This window comes from Drosophila elegans, unplaced genomic scaffold, assembly GCF_018152505.1.
Source record: "Drosophila elegans isolate 14027-0461.03 unplaced genomic scaffold, ASM1815250v1 contig_814, whole genome shotgun sequence".
NCBI lineage: Eukaryota > Metazoa > Arthropoda > Insecta > Diptera > Drosophilidae > Drosophila > Drosophila elegans.
The window spans coordinates 2,173,323-2,192,525 of record NW_024546167.1 but is presented as its reverse complement, the minus strand read 5'-3'; the positions used below and the strand labels follow the sequence as shown (position 1 = coordinate 2,192,525).

Here is a 19,203-nt window from a genome sequence, read left to right as displayed (position 1 = left end):
GCACACGTGTCAGGCGCCAAAAAGGAACCAGGAAGAGGAGCTCAGTCCGGGCCTTTTTACGTGACGCTGGCGGAGCGACTTGTCAAGAGCAGTGCCATCAGTTCCGCTTCCAGACCGCCGTGATCTCCGCTCCTTCACCCCCCTTTTCATCTCCCAGGAGGCAAATTGAATTCGTTGAAACTCTATGGCATTCGAAATGCGGACAGACTGCGACTGGCACTGCGGCAGTTGGCGGTTTGTTTGTATGTCGTTTTGGCGCAGGCCTCGCTTGATTTGCATTTCACAACGAAACCCTATCCTGGCTCCATCAGCCGTTGAAAATCACGCTAATTGTCGCAGGCACTGCACGCAGGGAAAAAACACATTTCGAGATGAAAAACACACCTGTTTTTGTAACCCGCTTTTAAGAATTTAAAACAGGCATGGATTTATTATTCTGTAGATTTTAAAGGTGTGGTTTTACATAAAATATTAAAAAGTTATTACCATAGCTTTTTGAGTGAAAGATTAAAGTTATTACGATTTGTCCGACGTTAACAAATGCAACCGCACTTTAAAATCATGAAGATTAAAAACCTTTTCTCGGAGTGCACTTAGGCGCAATGCAGCTGTTCGCGCAAGTGAACAACAATCTTTTAGGACGCTGACATTTGCATTAATTGAAATGCTGAAAGTCAATGGGGTTTAAGAATTTGGGAAAGTAACGCCCGCTAGGGTTTACTTAATATGCAATATGCTTTAAAATGGGTCACTATAGCTTTAAGCACTGTTAACGGCCAGCTGCCAAAACCCAGCCGCAGGATACTTGCTTTGTGATGCAAATCTGACAACTCTTTGTCAGCTGCCCCGCCACCTCCCGACTTTTGAGTCCCTGCCAAAGCCAGCCTTAGTCCTGTTTGGTGACGAGCCACAAACACAAACACAAGCACAAACAAAAGTCAATGCTCGCAGCTATTAGGAGAACAACAACACTGCCAGAATCAACACGACAAGCCCAGCCCCCTCCAAGCCCCCAATTTCCCCAGAAGTGCAGCAAGTCCTGCCAAATGAAGGATGAACACAATGGCAGTGTCTGCTGTCCGCCAGATGTCCTCCCTCCCACAAACAAAAAACACCTTGCATAATTTATAAGCATTTCCATTTGCTGCAAGCACTGGCACTGGATTAGAGGAGGAAAAGCGTAGAAGCGGAAAAAGCGGGCTGCCTCATGGCCTGCGACATTTGCATTTCAACGCAGTTTCAACACGCTCATGAGCAGCAAATGACACCGCGGAAAGGGCAGGAAAAAGCAACGAAGGGAAAAGGACTTCATTTCCATCTGTCCTGCGGTCGAGCGACTCCTAATGAGCGCAGCTCAAGCTGGCTAGTCGCGGTCTTTAGCTGACTTAATTTAAAGCATTAGCGAAATTAATTCACGCAACAGATGCAGGGTAGCTTATGTTCAGGATTAGTAATTTTCACCAATTTATTAGGATAAGTATACTTTTAGCTCGATCCGCCTTACTATCTGTTTATTTGTCCAACTAAACAAAGATTTTGTTAACTTAAAGCTAAGATATTATTTATTTTATAATTAAAAAAAAGGTTTACATTTTTATTTCTAGTAACCACTTTTTAACTACATGTAAACCACAAACCACGCTCAATATATTTTTCATTATTTTCCTTATTATTTTATTCTTAATTTAGAAGAATCATATCTTGATTGCACTCCACAATAAAGTAAATAAAAAGAGTTCTTGAGAATTTTCAACTTTCTACGGCTTTTGAGTCCTCTTATCCGTTCTTAATGACAAACAAAACTTTCACTTACGGACTTCTGAGATATCCTGTCCCAATGTGTTACTTTGACCTAGGCAAACATTTCAATTAGTTTGACTTTGCCGAGGCAACAAATTTAAAATTGTTTTGTCAGCTGGATCCAAGCTTGATAAATGCCAAAGTGTCGAAAGTGTTTTGCCGTCTCAGTGGCCCGACGTTGAAAGCATTTAAAACACGATTTTCACATTTACTTTTCAATTTTGCACTGTTATTGCCTCTGCCATACTGCTCCCTACCAGTTGAGTTCGTCCCCGCATTTTGCCCTTTTCCCTGGTCCGCCGACCTACTTGTCTGACAATGGCGACATATTGGGAAAAAGTGTCTAGGCAAGCCAAGAATTGAATCACACTCTACGGGGCCTCAAATTCGATTAAGTTAAATCGAATTTTTTGGTTTCGGTTTTGCCGATAAAAACATCAGCCAAGTGAGTGAGCGCAATGGGTGAAGAAATGGGCGAGGCATGGTCTGGCATCCTTGCCTCTGGCCAAGTTTTATTCTCATTCTTTCCGAGCATAAACAAGATTTATATCGGCAATAAAATATTTCACGCTCCGACGAATCTCAACTAAGAGCACACCTCCATAAATGGTAGTGTTAGTACCTGGCAGACCCTGGATTTCGGAGTTAACTCCCCCTAACTTGTTTCGTTTTTGAGGAATGTTCTCGGGGATGTGGCTTCATCAAAGGAGTGCAGATAATTTGTCATGCCAATACAAATTCCTGTGGCGGACACTTAAAGCTCCGGATAAGACGAAAAAATTGTTAATGGGCGTGTTATAAGTGTCACTTTTAGATGTGGCTAATTGAAGAAGTTTGGCTGAGGTGTTAGGGAACTGACAATGCTGACAAATGCTTTTAAAAGCTTCTGGTTGATATTAATCCAATCCTTCTTGGAACAATCTGAACGAAAGGAAAAATCCACTGAAGCTTAAAGACTACTAATATTAATTCTCTGATTAAAATTTGTTAGCTTCTAAGAAAAACAAAAGTTTGTATTGAATGTGAGAGAAGAATTGATTTGGAAATACGACAACTTCATAATCCCCCATGCACAAATGCTACTTTAATGCTCTGGCGCAACTCCAGACTCAGTATCGAAGCTCCATCATCCACCAGACCAAGTTTGCAGCACCTCCTCCTGCTGAATTCACATGGCTTGTTAGAGCTTTTGTTATTGTTATCAGGCAAATAGGCTGACTTATATCCCGCCTCCTGTTCCTTTGTGTCGTGTTTTCTTGTCCTGTCTGTTGCATGTACAAACAATTTAATGCCCAGGATAACAAGCCCCCCACACACGAGCACACTTCGGCACGCAGCAAGTCGCATGCTTGAGGGCACCTGACGTGCAGTAGAGGTGCCGGCAGGACATCGCCGGACAGGACACTCGCTTCCTGCAGCATCGCGTGCGTAAATCCGATTTGCCCCCTTAAAATGCCGGCTGCGATGCAATTTCTGCCATTATTAATGGTTTTATAAGTTGCTTAAGTCCTATTCGACTGCTACTTATTGCCTCAGTAAAAACTAGCATAACAACATGCTGTTAAAATTGTGAACAAGCCGATAATAACTGATTAGGTTTAGGAATACTTGGCTGGCAGATAAACACATTGGGTTTATATTATTCCCTCAGCACAGTGAGTATAGTATTTTTTTTAAGTGTAACTGAAAGAGCACCTGCAGCTGTGGACGCACTCCACGTTGTTATCATTATGACGCCGCTTGTTGGTTATTTGCTCGACACAGCCACCGTGACTGCTCTTATTCCTGTTTCTCCTCCGACTTTCCTGCTCGGGCATTAGTCAGGCATTAAGTTTGCTTTTCCTTTTAATGACTCACCTGAACTGAACAAAACAAAACAAAACAGAAATGACTGGTCCGGACGGGACCACACTGCATCCAGTCTCGGGAGCCGTTGGCCAGGTAATGACAATTAGTGAATCATTTGTGCCCCAGGTAAACGGGCTTACCCTGATTAAACTCTGTTAATTGCGGACATCACAGTGTGTTTGTGGTCAGGAGGAGACTTGGGAAGTGCATCGGAGCTTATCTAGCCAGCATTTAATGCCCCGGAATTTCCAAATTGATTGCCAGTTTGCTGGCGCTTTCAGTGAGTTTTACCTTAATGCTGGTTTGATGGGTCTAATGGTCAATCAAGTGATTTAGAAGAACAAATTGTGTTAAGGGAGTCGATAGTGTCATTTGTTAAGGTAATTGGTAATAGGTAATTACAAACGCAACTAAAATATTTAATTCGTTTGAAGTTAATAAGACTATCTCTTAAGCCATGTGTAAAATCGCTATTTGATCATTTAAGTAAAGTAATAAACCACTTTTATCTAACTCGGAAATATAATACCAATAAAACATAATCACTGGTTACTAGCTATTCTCAATACAAACAATATAACATTTTTAGACAAGAAGAGTGGGCCACAAATTTAAAATTTTGAAGAAGATTTAAAGTGGATATCTGCTTGTGCGGTTTTAATATTTTGTCTCATCGTTAACATAAACATACAAAGTTATGACCGAACTTGTCTTGCAACCGATCAGATAAAATGTGAATTTATGTCAAAATAAATACAAATTTGTTTGGCAGTGTAAGCAGGAAACAAAAATTGGAGTTAGTCCAACTCCTGCTGCTCAGCAGCTCTTTAAATTTATTTTTCCTTTACCCAAGGCGCATGCTCACCTCGGAAAAGTCACTTTTCACTCAGAAGCTGCATTCGGAAAAAGCTTCCTTGTTCTGGACAGACTGAATTGGGCTGGGGTAATGCAAACATGTGGGACCCTCACAAACAGAACCTGCACCAACAGCCAGAATGTTGAAATGACCCGGCTTTTAAACTATGCGAAGTTATTAAAGGCTATGTGAAAAGTTTAAATGAAAACGCTGCCGCGGAACCCGCGGATTCGCTAAGGCTGACTATACCATTTTTGGGCAAAACAGAGTCGGGGCTGGGAAAGTAAATTGAACGTCCTTAAATACGCGCAATTGAAGGCAATTTAGCGATTTTGGACTGCGCTCAAATTAGCATAAATGTATTTAACATTTAAATTGTTTTCGTCCTTGCCAGTCGTTCATAAGTGTTTGGTTTGCCACGAAGTTGCAATTACGTATTTGGCCTGACCACAGACACTACTTTCAAGTAATGGGGAGGAAAATAAATGCTTTTGACATCTAATTGATGTGATGGGAAACCTCGGTCCTTAACTGGTAAATTGTGACCCATTGCATCTTGCTTTGACAGGGCCGTTAATAAGCCTTTTCCCATATATTACGCATACGCAGTGTTAGCAGGATCTTAACGCCATTTCCAGATAGAAATGGGCATGTTCTTTAGCTAAGATATATGCATATTTCACTTTCCTTTGGCTGTATTTACCTGGCGGTGTTGCAGACACTGGCAATCCAATCTCACAGCCTCTGCTGTTGACAACTTCGGTGACAGTTTGCCGAGTCGTTTGGCTTCCCTTCCCTTTCCCCTTCCGCTTCTCTCCCTTTTTTCCTCTTCTGGATGCGACTTTTGCTTTCCGTGTTATGTTCTTTCTGCCACTCGAATGCCCCGCGGCATTGCGCATATTTCCATCTTAAGTATTTTTATAGCTAATGGCCCTTTTAGCTTAATATCAACACACAAGTGACGCCGCGCCGAGCATTTCCATACGAAAGCAACATATACACACACACACACGCACGGGCTGAAGGACCGGGAGAGTTTTTAAATTTTTATGTGTTTTCATAACGATTTTTATGCCTGTCTCAGGTTGGCCGTTGACTCTTTCCTTGCAAAGGGGAAAGGGAAAAGGGGAAAGCCAGGTCGTTTCCTGTGCCAACGCCACCTGTTATCAATTGATTTTTGTGTGCCTGCCAATTGCCAGAGATGCGTGACGCAGGGGAAAAATAAAACAACAAAATAATTCGGAGGAAAGCGAATTGGGATGGTGCTCTTGCCCAGTGATACAACTTTAAGGGCGCCCAAGGCATAACGCTTTTCTTTCCTTCTCCATTTTTTTTTTTTTTTTTGACTGCAAACTCAATTTCCCGTTTGCCGCTCAGCACACCTCGAAGTTCGGGCAGCGCAAGGACAACAGAACCGAACAAGTTGCACAGTTGTTGATTGACATACCAGTGGTACTGAGTACGAGTCCCAATCCCTCTGTCTTCCGTACCACACTGCGTATACATTATCTATGCCCCGGCATGCAGCATAAGCGTACAAAGTCCCGACTCTCTGTGCTTTTGGTTGTGTGAGCCGAAAATGGTTATTGTTATGTCGAGTCCCACACAGGATGTTCCCACAGCTGTTGGCTGGCTGGTGAAAGGGTTTGGGGGTCGGTCCTTTGACATCGAACGAAACGTATGGCTAAGGATTTGGGTTCGCTTTTCACTTGACAGCTTGACCCTTGAGCCGGCCAAATTGGATGGCATTTTGCCCTCCACCCAGCTGACCAATTAAGTTTTATGTTTAACTAATTTTCCACTCATTAGTCAAGCGTGGTGTGACACAAATATCTATACAGCTGCCATGATATTGTACGCAAAACAAATTTCCCTAGTGCAAGCGTTCTTTTTTCTCCTTTTTCCCTAAACTTTTCCCCTAAGTACGATGCAGTTTTTTCAGCTGACTATTTTGCATATTTTTACAATTTTCACGCTGATAAAAGTGCTTCGTTGGCCCACTTTGTTCGTTCGTTGGCCAGTAGTTGTTGCCCCCTTTCACCCTGCATTGCTGTGAACTGATTTAATGACTTAAACGGTTTTAGTTTATATTATTTAATTGTTTCTGTTAAGCTCCGCTTCTGCCACCGAAGTTGCACTGTTAATTGAATTGAATTCAATTATTTAGCGGCTAGTGGTTTATTCTTTGGCGAACGGAACAGAGGAAGCACTTAACTATTTGCAATTGGAATCGGAAACAATGGTTTCAGATAAATAAAACTACAGCAATTGGAAATAAATATGTTCAGAAAAATATTCGTGTGGCTTGTCTAACAAGTTAATTTGGCACCAAATGTTTTATTAAATTTTAAATGTAATAACTTTATAATTGCTTTTATAGTTGATTTTATTTAAGGATTAAGTTTATTGCTTCAATAATTTTAAATACCACCAAATTAAAAAAATATATTAAAATGTTTTGTTTTATTAATATAATAATTTACCATAACATCCTAAAGTTATTTTTACTATAAGGCAATAGATAGAATGTGCAAACCTCATACCTTAATGTCAATTAAAACATTCAATTAAACTTCAATTCACTCTCACATGACACATGAAAAAAGTTGAAAGTCAATCGATTGGGTAGGCAAAAAAGATATAAGGAAAAAGTTTGGATATCTGAAATTGTCAAACTGTCAAAGTTCTAATGGGGCGTGTAAAGCTGTGAGTGTGTCGGCTTCCAGCTCACACCACACACTCCCATGAAACACCCATATATTTTTCCATAATTATGGCAGTCGAGTGACGGGGAACAGATGCATTAAAGCTGCTTAGTTCGGGCCGTGACCGTACATCCCTAAATACGCTTTAAATTTCATTTTTATTATCATAAATGCTTTTTTTTGTGTCCCTTTCATGGTTGGGATATGCCGTGGGTGGAGTTCGGTACGGGGAGGGGGTTTTGGGGGTAAAGTTATCACAGATGCGCAGCCATTTGCAGGGAGCGACAAACTTTCACACACAGGGACACGAAAACAGACACACACACACACACACACACACGTATCCTGCGTATGAGATTTGGGTTTTATGGCCTTTTGCTGTTAGCCGCGGCATGTCGCTGCTTCCTGTTTGTCTGTTTGCTGTCTCTTGTTGGTTAATTTACATTTTCTTGGTAATTAAAATGTGTCTTTACAGCACCCAACCCCATTCGGTGCCGCCAATCGGACGGAGTTGGGGTGGAAAACTCATTTACATAATTATGTGTGGCAATTTCCAAGATTTTTCTGCCACATCCATTTAAGTTGGCGCAATTATTGCGTGAGCGAGTGTGTGGCATACATAAACTTATTAGAATTGCTCTTTACTCACACATAATTTGGTTTCTTCTTTTGTTCTTATTGTTTGAAAACATTACCATATTATTAGTTAATTTTTTTCCACTTATATATAATGGCTTCTAATGAAAATGGCTTTATTTATTTTTCAACACGTCTCATTAATTGTACTGTAAATTAAAGGATTTTGTATCCTTAATTCATAACCTTGATTTTACCTTTCCATTAATTTTAATTAACTCGAATCGAGAGTTCCGGAATAGATTGCCATCTGAAAGGTAATTTATGGAATCTTGCTATTGTTTCACGTTTTGCTCTGGCTGTCAATTGTTATGCTTTAATTTATGCGATTTACAGTCAAGAGATTTTTCAATAAATTATACCTTGAATTTAATTATTATTTATGATGTTGGAAATGCAATTAGTATGATAATGGGTCATATAATTAAAAGGAGTTCACTTCAACCGAACTGGTTTGGCATTAGTATTTCCTGCTTTACAAAGTTCAATGAAAATGGGCACTAATTGGATTTTTGCAAAACAATGAATTCATTTCAAGCTTATTAAATAAAAATATAAATAAATTCGAAATGGTTAGCAATCAATATGACCTATGACTCTGATGGCCCAAATAGTTAAGGTACGCGAAAACAATTTAATTCAATAAATATGTTTTGAGATTTCCATTATTTATCTAGGAGGAAAGATGGCTGGCGTGTGCGAAGTCAATGGGCAGCAACATAAGTCAACACTAATGCCGGCAAATAATGAAAAGAAATGGCCAGCAACTGCTAACTGGTGGAGTGGCTGGACTGCAGAACAAAGGACCAACCAACACTCCAACCAGCCGGAAGTGAGCCTGCTTCCTTTTTGCCCATTCCAGACGGCAGAGTGGCATTAGAGGCGCTTAGCGGCCACGTTCCGAGTAATCCGCGTGCCAGCCTGGAGACCGGAATCTATTTGGGAAAACCCAAGGAAACGGAGAAAATTCCCAGCTCTAATTATTGACAGCAGCAGGAGGTGGTCGAGGAGGGGTGAAGTGAAGTGGCCGAGCTGCTCGGAGGAACAATTAGGAAAGTCCTGCCAAGATTGTAAAGTTCTGGCTACAGTGAAGCCAACTTGGAATGGACATAAACTGGGCATTTGTATTCCGTTTTCCGCTGGCGCCAGTTTCCAGTTGCATCCTGTGTCTCCATTTGTTTTTCCTCTATCAATGCACTGAAAAATGTTCCTAATTAAACGCTTAGAGATTTTCTACCATTTTTCATTTGTCTGTAGCGACTTTCGATGTGAACGCCTCCCGGCTGGGCAATTTTTAATTTGTTGCAAATCATTTTTTATGTTAATCACCAGATCCTTGGGGACACCAGAGACTCCTTGGAGGGCAATTAGAAAATGTTTGGCGGTCTTTTGCTATTTGCTTTCTTTTTCTTTCTGAAAAAGTTTTGACATCAGGCTGCAGTCCCAAGAAAAAATTAATCTTGGGCAATAATTTCAATGTTGAGGCCGTCTCATGAATTTCATTTGGTTTTAATGATCACATCACGGGTTTAGCGGATTGAAATATATCCCTTTAACGTAAAACACAATGAAGAGCTCAAGCAACATTTTCGTGTCCACCTTAAAATGGCAAAAGTCAAGGGTCCTGCCTGCTGGCGCCCTTAGGACGCATTTAAATTGTTGGTAAATTATTACTCGAAATTCCATTGGCGAACTTTCGAGCAAACAGAACGAGAAACAACACGAGCATTAGACAGCCAATTAAATGGGGATCGCCTTGGGCAGCAATGAAAAAGTTGCGAAAATGGGAAATTGTTTAGAGTTAGAGAAACGGAAATCTAATTATGAACAAAGGAAACGCAAATGGACAGCCAATTTGTGCACACATTCTTTGTGCCTTATTTAACCTGCAAGCGCCCGGAGTTCGGCTTCGATTTTCTACGTTTTCTTCGTTTTCTCCGTTGACTCATTGTCTTCTTCACTCTGTCGAGCTAATACAAAATGAAATATTTTTATTTTATATTGAAAGCCCGCGCGCATCAAACGCAAAGGAACGGCAGAAAGAAAGATTGAGCCAAGCAGTTCGCAGAAGGAAATTCGTTTGTCGATAAAACTTAGTGGGGGAAAATGAATGGTGAGGCGCCATAATTTCGCATCCGAGCGAAACTAATTTCGAATTCAGCACACACGGTTAGAGTTATATTAGCAATATGCGGCTAAAAGATACCCCTTCTAAGCAATTTTTCTTCATTGTGATATTTAATTATATCTAAATATTTCTTGTTAATATAATCAATGAAAACAAACACTGAATTGAAAACAAATTAATAAAAATAACTTTGTTCTTACCCTGTGAACAAGTGATTAAGTTGAATAAAGCATGTTTATGAAGTGAATACAAAAAATAAATAATTTTAAATAAACTTTAAAATTTCTATAATTTCAGGAATTTATTTAGTTTAGTGTCTGAAAAAATGTACTGCAAGAATTGAACCGGAAACATACCTTTGAAAGCTATGTGCAGAAAGCTGTTAGCTTGTTGCTCTCTCTTACCACGGCCAGAACAGCAGTGGCTACTTTCGACCAGGCCAAGTCGTGCGTGTCTTTAAATTCTGTCCCAAAAAACGACAGACCTAAACCGTAGTTTTCGGGTATAAGTGGGCGTTGAGGTATGAAATATGCACAGGCCACAAGTCGATGTTCCTAGCGAAAGTCTCGGCGTTGAGCCTTCGCTTAGGCTGCTTATTAAATGTCTCTGGCAGGAATAAGGTGGGCGGGCAAGTAAACACCTTGGCCACGCCCCGTTTTACGGCCTTTACGTGGGCCGAACACTGAGCAGGCTTTTATTTTGGGGCAATGGCGAGGGGGGAGCATACGGAAAGTAAAAAGGATTCCCTCGACGAAAGCAGCTTTATAAGAAGTTGATTTTGTCTGCTTTCGGCCTTTCGGAATTTCTATTTGTTTGCCAGGCTCAAAACGAAAGTGAAAGGAGATTGGGCGGTTGAAAGCGAGAGGGTTAGGGTAAAAATGGCAAAATAAAACCAATTGAAAAATTTATTTGCTTTCATAAATGAAATTGAAAATGATTTTCCCGTCTTCCAGGGTTCCGTTCAATTTTTCGTTTTCGCTTTCGTTTTTGCTCACGCTTCACTTGCCTCGATATTTGCAGTGCGGCAATATAATTGCTGGCGAACAGCAACGATATGTGAAATATTTATGGCCCTAGTTCCGAGTGTTAGTTGTGGTTAATGAAAACTGAACAGGAATGGCAATATCCAAGCTTTTCGTATTACCCAATATTGAAATATTTTTGAGTTGCCCGTATTATGGTATTAACTGCTCAATACATTTCCCATTTATCATTTCTTATTGTCGTTCAGACTTTTATAGCTTACAATATAAGTTGAGAATTATTTAACTTGGCAATGAGAAAACATTCCAAAAATGAGAGGAATAAAGGAAATCCTTACAATTAATCAGACATTTTAACAAACCATTTGAGTTTGAAGTTCAATTAGTCAATTTTAATCGGAGAGCATTAATTGTTGTATACAATTTTGTAATGTTGAATTACTTATCTTCCGGAGAAGATTATTTTAACTTTCTGCATAACTTAGAGATAAATTGTGCATATTTCACCTGTTGTCCCTTTCTCCTATCTTTTCCACCTTTTCCTGTTAACTTTTTATCCGCAATAATTTCCAAGAAGCGGTAATGACATTATTTTACAATGGAAACACCTGTGTAACTCAGCGTTCCTTTTCGATTCTTATCCCATTTCCATTGTCAACTTGGGAAGCATTTTCCCTTTCGCTGGCTTTGACTTTAAAAACCGCAGTCAATGGCCTTCGCCCCCGGCTGACAGCCCTCAACATCAATTCTCGAAACGAAACATAAAACTTTTTCCTATGAATGAGGATGGCCGAAGTGGTTCGAAAGTGGAGGGGGAGCCTTAACCAACAACCGATATCAGTATAATATAACAACATAACTTTCTGAACTTTATGAGCGTCGATTGCTGTTGTCATTTCGCTTGGCTGCCGTTAATGTGGCTCCTTGTTGTGGTTGCTGCTGTTTTTCATTCTGCGGCCAAAGTTGAAGAAGTTTCGAGCGCCGCGGTTTTTGAAAAACTTTTGTCTTTTGATTTTGCCTGGCTGCAAGACAGAAAAGTATAAGACTTGAAGAGTTTTCTTTGGACTAAAAAGTTGATGTCGATTTGTTGTGGTTACCCTGTCGCTTCTTGTTTACGTTGTGGTAGGGTTTTGCTCAATATGTATAGCAATATATTGATTTACGCCAATAGCAGTGCCAATATCATATTCCTGGTATACCGTTGGGTTTACCTCTCTCATTGCCGGCACCTGTAATTAATCACATTTGCATGTGGCTGGGGCTTCACTCATTATGCACACAGAAACACGTCAGGATGCTGGCACCACAGGGAACAAAGGTCCTTTTCATGTGGATTTTACTCTGACAGTTTTGCTGAAATCCGATGCCGCACAAATGTGGGCGCCGGGTTCCATATGGCTCATTGGCTGATTTGATTGATCCAACTGGTGACACCTCTCTGGGGATTTGGCTCGGGGTAAAATCGAAAAGGGAGGGGGTAGCAGGTTTGCCCCAGCTGTGTCGCGCATTTGTCTAAAATGTCAAATACAAATATTTGTTTGGTTCTTGTTTGTGTTCCGTTTTAGCATTCCTAATAAACATTGCGCTTAGAAAGCAAGTAGAAATTGCGACGGTGAATCGAGGAGCTGGGGGCGTGTCACGATTGCCTATTTACATAGAGACAACAGGCCGAGAGTACACAACACACATTGCCTTGTTTATCGACAGCCGAAATAGATGCTCCTGTTGCTGATGTTTGCACTTTGGCCCCGAAATGTTTTGGGGTTCCATTAATTACATTGTCAATAGATTTGAATTTGGGTGGGACGCATACATGTATGCGTACGTCTTTGTCAACTTAATGAACTAAATGTATTTCTAGGGGTATGGTTATTGATAGGGGTCTTGGTCTTGGTCTTGACAAGCATATCGTATTACAAAAGGCACAACAATGGTTTTTGCGGTTAAAGTTTTCGCTTTATAGTTTCTGATTATTTGGAAATTATATGAACTCTGACTGTTTAATTAATGAGCTCAGTGTAGTTGTGAAATTGAATTGAAAGGGGTCTTTCGGTATTGAGATAATTACAAATAATGTTAAACATTAATTTTGGAAATTCCTAATTTAATGGCCTCCAGTGACTACCCCATTCTTGTCCTGCTAATTGTTAAGATATATGGACTGCTATTGATTTCCATAACAAATGAATAAATAACTGTTTTTGGCTTTGTCACTGCCATAAAACAAGAAAAAACCCCTCCAGCCAACTGGGCGTATACGTAATACACTCATAAATGCAATCCTGCTACTCTCACCGGGAAATAAACATGGCGCAGCGCTCACTCCTACAAATCCTTCAAAAAGCCAACTTAAGCTGACACAAACACACTTGCACATGCACACGAAACCACACATACACATAAAGCAGGGAGTGGCGAGGGGCCAGGACACACATTAACGTATCAATGGCTTATTGGAAGAACAGCCAACTCGACTACATCCCCATATAAATAACTCTCTCCCACTCCAAAATGTCCCCATCGTTCGTTTTTTTCGGGTTTGAGTACGTGTTCGAATTGAAATCCAATGCCATTGGCAAGCTTATCGAAGCCCCAATTTTGCAGCGCCTGTTGTGATTCGGGAGCCGTCAACCTGTGAAATAAATCAATAACAATACCAGTATAAATTGTTAACTGACAATATTCATTTCATATTCATTTGAAATTTGTATACTTTGTATTAACAAAATACAAGTAAGGAGTTATTTGTAAGCTAATGACTAAAACACAATTCTGCAACTTGGGAAATATTCTTTAATTACATGCTGTCGATTTTATAAAGCAGAAAAAAGATATACAAAAATGTTCAGTACGCTAAATTTAGTATGTGCCAACCGAACTCAGTGTTACCCCGCCAAAGTACAGTCCAATCCAAGCTGACCGCAGTGACCAGTGAAAATGGAGTCGCGCCTAATGAACATGGACATACAAATTGCGAATATGCCCCGCTGGTTGGCCATTAAGGCCAAACAAAATGGATTTTTGAGGGCATTAAAAATCAGTTTCGGCCGCCGAAATGAAAAAAACATAATAGCGAATCAATAAAGCCCCAGTTAAGTGGAATTGGGTAGGCCTGCTGTTGGGTCAACGTTTCGGTGAATGTGGTTAGGTGCCGAGTGTTGGTGGTTAAATGCCAGTGAATTTTCCAGTGCCAAAAGGACCAAGCGCAATTTCGTCTGTCCCTGCAGCTTTTGGTATTTTAAATATATTTTCATTCTATAAAAACATAATTCCTGTGTACCAATCCAAAATGATGTACTCAATACAATATGTCATATTTATTTATATTGTAAGCTAAGTTCTTTTTCCCACAAGCTTTAATGCCTTTCAAGTTTTTCGTTTGTTTAAAATTGAAAACAAAATGTATTGATTCTTGAAGTGACTTCTGAAATAGATAAGTATAGATACTCAGAAGCTCAGAGTTCAATAAGACGTTATAATATTGACATTTATATATTTATGCGTTCATATACATACAAATTCAATAGATGTTTTAGGAGCTGGTTAAACTGGTAGATTGACTAATACCCTAGAACCCTATAAAATTCCACAATGCCTTTTTAAGCGACAATATTACAATTTGATTATTTTAATAGAATGCTAATGCTTTACGATGCAAATTTTATAGCCTCCTGCCAGGGCATAAAAATTGTTTACGTGTCATTTCAATTCGACGATAGTTCAGCGCTTTGATCTTTTTATACTATTAATCATCTACCTAGACTGTTACTCTTAAAAATGCATTAAATTAAAAGTCAATTATTCCCAATAATCTAATACAAATTGTATAATGCCCTATCAAGGCATAGCATTGGTTTAGTTATACTTTAATTCTACGAAATCATCCCTCGAATTGTTCATTAATGTTTTTATTGTACCATATCAACTCGATTATTCAAACTGAAGCCCTAAATAGACATTTGAAGTTCTCAGAAGCTCTAAACTAATTATAAGAAATAGACGGTAAAAAATGGATCCCAAAATCGTTTTAATTTTCTTGGCTCTCGTGACACTTTCCACCACGACCATGGCCTACGATGAAGGTACTTTTACAACTTTAAAAAAATCATATTTTTCGGTAATATTTGTTATTTGCAGTAAGGTGCGATGCTCCTCCAAGCGTGCCAGGACGATGCAGGGCCTTGTTTCGCAAGTGGGTCTTTAAAGGAAAAATATGTCAGAGATTGTTATATGGCGGGTGTGATGCCACAGCCAACTTATTTGAATCAAGAGAAGAATGCGTAGCAGCTTGCAAAAAGCCAAAAAATGTTAAACCAAAAGTCATTAATCAAAATAAAAATGTAACATAAAGTCTTGTAGGACATTAAAACGGAATTGCATATGGTAACAGAATCGTCATCAGATACCACAAATTTTTTTCTACCTGATTAATTTAATTTTTAATTTTTTGATTAATGTTTAATTTTTATTCACAAAGATCTGAAAAATTACAATACTGCATGGAAATGACAATAAGTTTAGTCACACTTCGATTCGATCATCTGATTTATTAATAATGTTTATTTACCATGAACAAAACTGTAGTGATTCTCAGTGCTTGGCAACATTCAGAATAAGACTATATAACATGAATTTAAAATTAACACTTACACCTTTAGCGCTCGTGTTATTTTGCACTCTTACCATTGCCTACGAGAAGGGTATGAAATTGAATACATCATTTTAGTGTTAGGGCTGAAATCAAGTTTGTTATTTTTTAGAGAAATGTGACGCTCCTCCAACCAAACGCGGCGTTTGTACGGCCCGTTTTCGCAGGTGGGTCTTTAGGAACGAGCAATGTGAAAAGATTATTTTCGGTGGATGCTTTCCAACAGAAAACTATTTTCGTAATATTCATGACTGCGAGGCAGCATGCATTGATTAAAACAATTTCCGTATAAAGAAAATGATAAAATCTAAGGGGTTTCTCAAACGATTTTAATTTAATTGTTTAACATAAGACCCTAAATAACACTGCATTAATTCTGAAAAACGGTATATCATTCTCAATACATTTAATTTCTTTACGTTCTTGTGACATCTAGCACTATTATCATGGAATAAAATAAATTAGTCTGGCACATCAAGTGAAATTATATATTTGCAGTCCTCCTCTTTAAGTATCTGATGTTTGTATTTATTTAATTTTATTTACGGCTTGTCAAAATTCGTATTTTAAAATTTGTTATACTTAAAGATAAAAAGAAAATATCCAATTCTAATATATAAAACTTCCTAAAGTAATGTAATAAGCTTATTCGTGTTTTTCCCCTGTAACGATACATTAAAAGTGGCGTAAGAGTATTCCATCCTATTTCTGCCTCTTCAATTTAATATTAGCCTTGAAATTACAGATTATTTGCATTTAGTTTCGCCCAAATAGGGAGTATTTGGCAACTTTACAGTAATGACATTTTGGCAAACCAGTATCCAATACCCATTGGTCAGAGCAAAATGGTTCAACAAGTTGTTTGGCTTTCCATTATGATCGTAATGCTGTATATGGTACTTTCGAGCGCTCAAAGGGGTGAGAAAAATCTAAGCTCAACTCAAATGCATTTCTAATTCACAAGCATAACCCAAGAAAAGTGTGAGAAGAGGCCTACGGTGACTGGATCATGTAAGAACTACAAAATTAAATGGTTTTACTCCAGCAGCCTTAAGGAGTGCATTATGTTCCACTGGGGCGGCTGCAACCACACGGAGAATATTTTTGATAACGGGGAGGATTGCGAGGCTCAGTGCATGGGTCTAGGTGAGGTAAAGAGTGCTGTCTAACCGGAATCCCCACCTTTGCCCTGCCGAAATAATCAAAAACTTAGGGAAAATTCGAAAAGAATCTAAAATGAAATTTAAGTGTGGGACTATTATTGGTCTGATTTTGTGTGTGGTAGTGGTCTGGTCCTTCAATGCGCGTAAGTTGGTGTGTGGTAAAAAGTCAGATTAACGTCGGTTAACATCCACATCCATTTCCCAGAGAAATGCAATGATGAACCAAGTCAAACTGGACCCTGCAAGGCCTCGTTCCAAATGTGGCGCTTCATCAAGGAGCGGCAGGAGTGCGAGTCCTTTACCTACGGCGGTTGTCTGGGCACAAAGAATATATTCGAACTGGAGTCGGACTGCAGAGAGCAGTGCCTGAGCTAGGGATCAAATTTAATAATAACATTTAATGCCCACTGGGGTCGGTCGTCTGATGAATTTCACAAAATAAAAGTTTTCAGCTGCCGTAAAGTTTCTGACGCTTTGCACTCTGGCCGAAAATATTATTTGTCTGCAAAGTTGAAATAGATTTTTCAACAATTTTTCGTGGCTATTTTCGGGGAGACGAGCGCTATGCAAATGAACTGCAGACGGGTTTTGATTTATGCTGATGGAAATTGAGTTGGCAAAAATAACATTATATATAGTTGGCCTTGCCACTGGAAGGGGAGTGTGATAATAGGCTGCAAATCTGGCACCCGGCGATTTGCCACTAAAATGCATTCGGTGTATTTTTCATGGGCTCGCACACATGGCGTATGCTTAATCAGATGAGCGGGATGGGCGGCCATTTCGCCATGGTCGTGTCGGATCAACTGAAACCACCACGCCCAGACCCGCCCTCGCAATTCAATCAGTTCGAAGCTGCTAGCCTTCAATACCGCTGCGGTTGACCCCACTTAGTATGCAGGGCCCAACACAAATTAAAACCAGGCAAAACAGAAGCTGCAAACTGTGTTATTGTGTGTTTGCTGGCTGTCGGTTATTAGATTTTCCGACAACAGACAAAGTTCACTTGTCGCTTACATCACATGTTACCAGAGCTGTCGCCATGTTTTCCTTTTTCCCGCTTTGCCCGCTTTTCCTTTCCGTTTCCCGTTTTGCCCGGCGTTGTGTGCGAATGTGTGTGTGTGCAGGGGAATAAAATTCATTAGCAATTTGCACGCCAGCAAGCGGGTGAAGAGTGCATCCCAACTGACGGAAAACAACAGAGCCAAAGCCAGGGAGATGGTGACAGATTGACAGGCTCAGACTGGCAGGCGTTCGTAGAACAATAAAAGCAATTTTGAATAGCCGCCATACACAGTCTTTATATACGTATGCAACAAAATGATGGCACTGTAAAATACTTAACATTCGTTTTCCAAATTGAGCATTTATAAAATTAGGTTTTTTTTTATAGAGAAAGTAGGAAAACTGCAATGGTATACTTTCCTATTTTGTTGCCCCGAACCTTATAATTTCTGTGGTAGTTTTATGACTCAGCAGCATCGATAAAATTTAAAATTGTATTTTGAAAATTAACTTCAGAGGAGATTCCCTCATTTATGCAATTAAAAATAAAAAAAACATATAAACACCCCATCTTTATTTTTAGAAAAACTTTACCTTACGTTTTGCAATGCTGAACACTGTATTTAAACCATATAGTAACAGTGAAAATTCAGAGGTTGGACAAACACTATCGCTTGAAGCTCAGGCTCTCGGTTGGAGAGCAATATGCCTTGATGTGATCGCAGTCCCTTCTACCTAGTGCCATATCGGATTGGTAGTCGATCGGGTAGACGATGGGCTGGCGATCGACACCCCACAAGGGCGGCATGGCAAGGAGATGAACGTCGGGATCCAAGTTCTTGCCGCAATTGCCAAACGACCTGAATCTCGCTGGCTTGTGTACCCTGTTATAAGGGTCTTTGAAGTGATCCCTGTAGTCCTGGCAGTCCAAGTAAAAAGCATCAACTCCCCGCACTGAGGCGTAGTCCAGAACTTTTAGACCAGGTTTGTCGCATTTAAAGATTGTCAGACGGTGTATACGACTACTCTTGGACACATTCCACATGTCCACTTCTGGGATGAGCATCTTAATTCCCCGACTGGCTGAATATCACTTTAAAAACGAGAACTTTTTAAAGAAATTGTATTTGATGTTTATCGTGTTTTATCGTGTAGCTGAATGGGCTTTGTGCTGGCAAAAGTCAAATGACGTTATTTTCCCCTGAGCCACAGCCTACTTAAGCCAACAGCAATTAACAATTTTACTTCATACTACGTAGTGATTTCCGATTTTTATTTCGCTTCCGCTGTCTTTAATCACTTAAAAGAAAAAAGCTGCATAGCTGCAGTCGCTTGGAAAAACATCGTTTATCTTAATCCAATTCTAAAGATGGTAAAGATGCATCTAAGAGTAGGAGCACTCGAATAAAGCGTTTCTTCTTTCTTTCCCCA

The 19,203-nt window shown here is 39.7% G+C and overlaps 3 protein-coding genes across 4 annotated transcripts; 2 read left to right on the top strand and 1 right to left on the bottom strand.

Annotated features, from left to right (window-relative positions):
* The first annotated feature begins 14,931 nt into the window (after window positions 1–14,931).
* LOC108141771 (kunitz-type serine protease inhibitor HNTX-03141017-like) lies at window positions 14,932–15,325 on the top strand. Its single transcript, XM_017265269.1, has 2 exons — window positions 14,932–15,038; window positions 15,094–15,325. Exons 1-2 carry the CDS (start codon window positions 14,966–14,968, stop codon window positions 15,303–15,305), a joined length of 285 nt encoding a protein of 94 aa, XP_017120758.1. The 5' UTR covers window positions 14,932–14,965; the 3' UTR covers window positions 15,306–15,325.
* Window positions 15,326–16,425: 1,100 nt separating this feature from the next.
* LOC108141761 (isoinhibitor K) lies at window positions 16,426–17,235 on the top strand. Of its 2 annotated transcripts, XM_017265257.2 has the most exons (3): window positions 16,426–16,522; window positions 16,580–16,910; window positions 16,973–17,235. In XM_017265257.2, the coding sequence occupies exons 2-3, from the start codon at window positions 16,841–16,843 to the stop codon at window positions 17,140–17,142; spliced, it is 240 nt and encodes a 79-aa protein (XP_017120746.1). In that variant the 5' UTR covers window positions 16,426–16,522; window positions 16,580–16,840; the 3' UTR covers window positions 17,143–17,235. The 2 variants fall into 2 exon arrangements, with proteins under 2 accessions (XP_017120746.1, XP_017120745.1); XM_017265256.1 differs by lacking the exon at window positions 16,973–17,235 and having other exon boundaries at window positions 16,432–16,522; window positions 16,580–16,820.
* Window positions 17,236–18,367: 1,132 nt separating this feature from the next.
* LOC108141754 lies at window positions 18,368–18,927 on the bottom strand. Its single transcript, XM_017265250.2, has one exon. It carries the CDS (start codon window positions 18,836–18,838, stop codon window positions 18,440–18,442), a length of 399 nt encoding a protein of 132 aa, XP_017120739.1. The 5' UTR covers window positions 18,839–18,927; the 3' UTR covers window positions 18,368–18,439.
* Between the last annotated feature and the right edge of the window lie 276 nt (window positions 18,928–19,203).

Coding starts and splice junctions, on each gene's coding strand:
- LOC108141754 (XM_017265250.2), bottom strand. CDS start 18,838: ATGCTCATCCCAGAAGTGGACATGTGGAATGTGTCCAAGAGTAGTCGT.
- LOC108141771 (XM_017265269.1), top strand. CDS start 14,966: ATGGATCCCAAAATCGTTTTAATTTTCTTGGCTCTCGTGACACTTTCC. Junction 15,039..15,093: donor GACCATGGCCTACGATGAAG/GTACTTTTACAA, acceptor TGTTATTTGCAG/TAAGGTGCGATGCTCCTCCA.
- LOC108141761 (XM_017265256.1), top strand. CDS start 16,450: ATGGTTCAACAAGTTGTTTGGCTTTCCATTATGATCGTAATGCTGTAT. Junction 16,523..16,579: donor ACTTTCGAGCGCTCAAAGGG/GTGAGAAAAATC, acceptor GCATAACCCAAG/AAAAGTGTGAGAAGAGGCCT.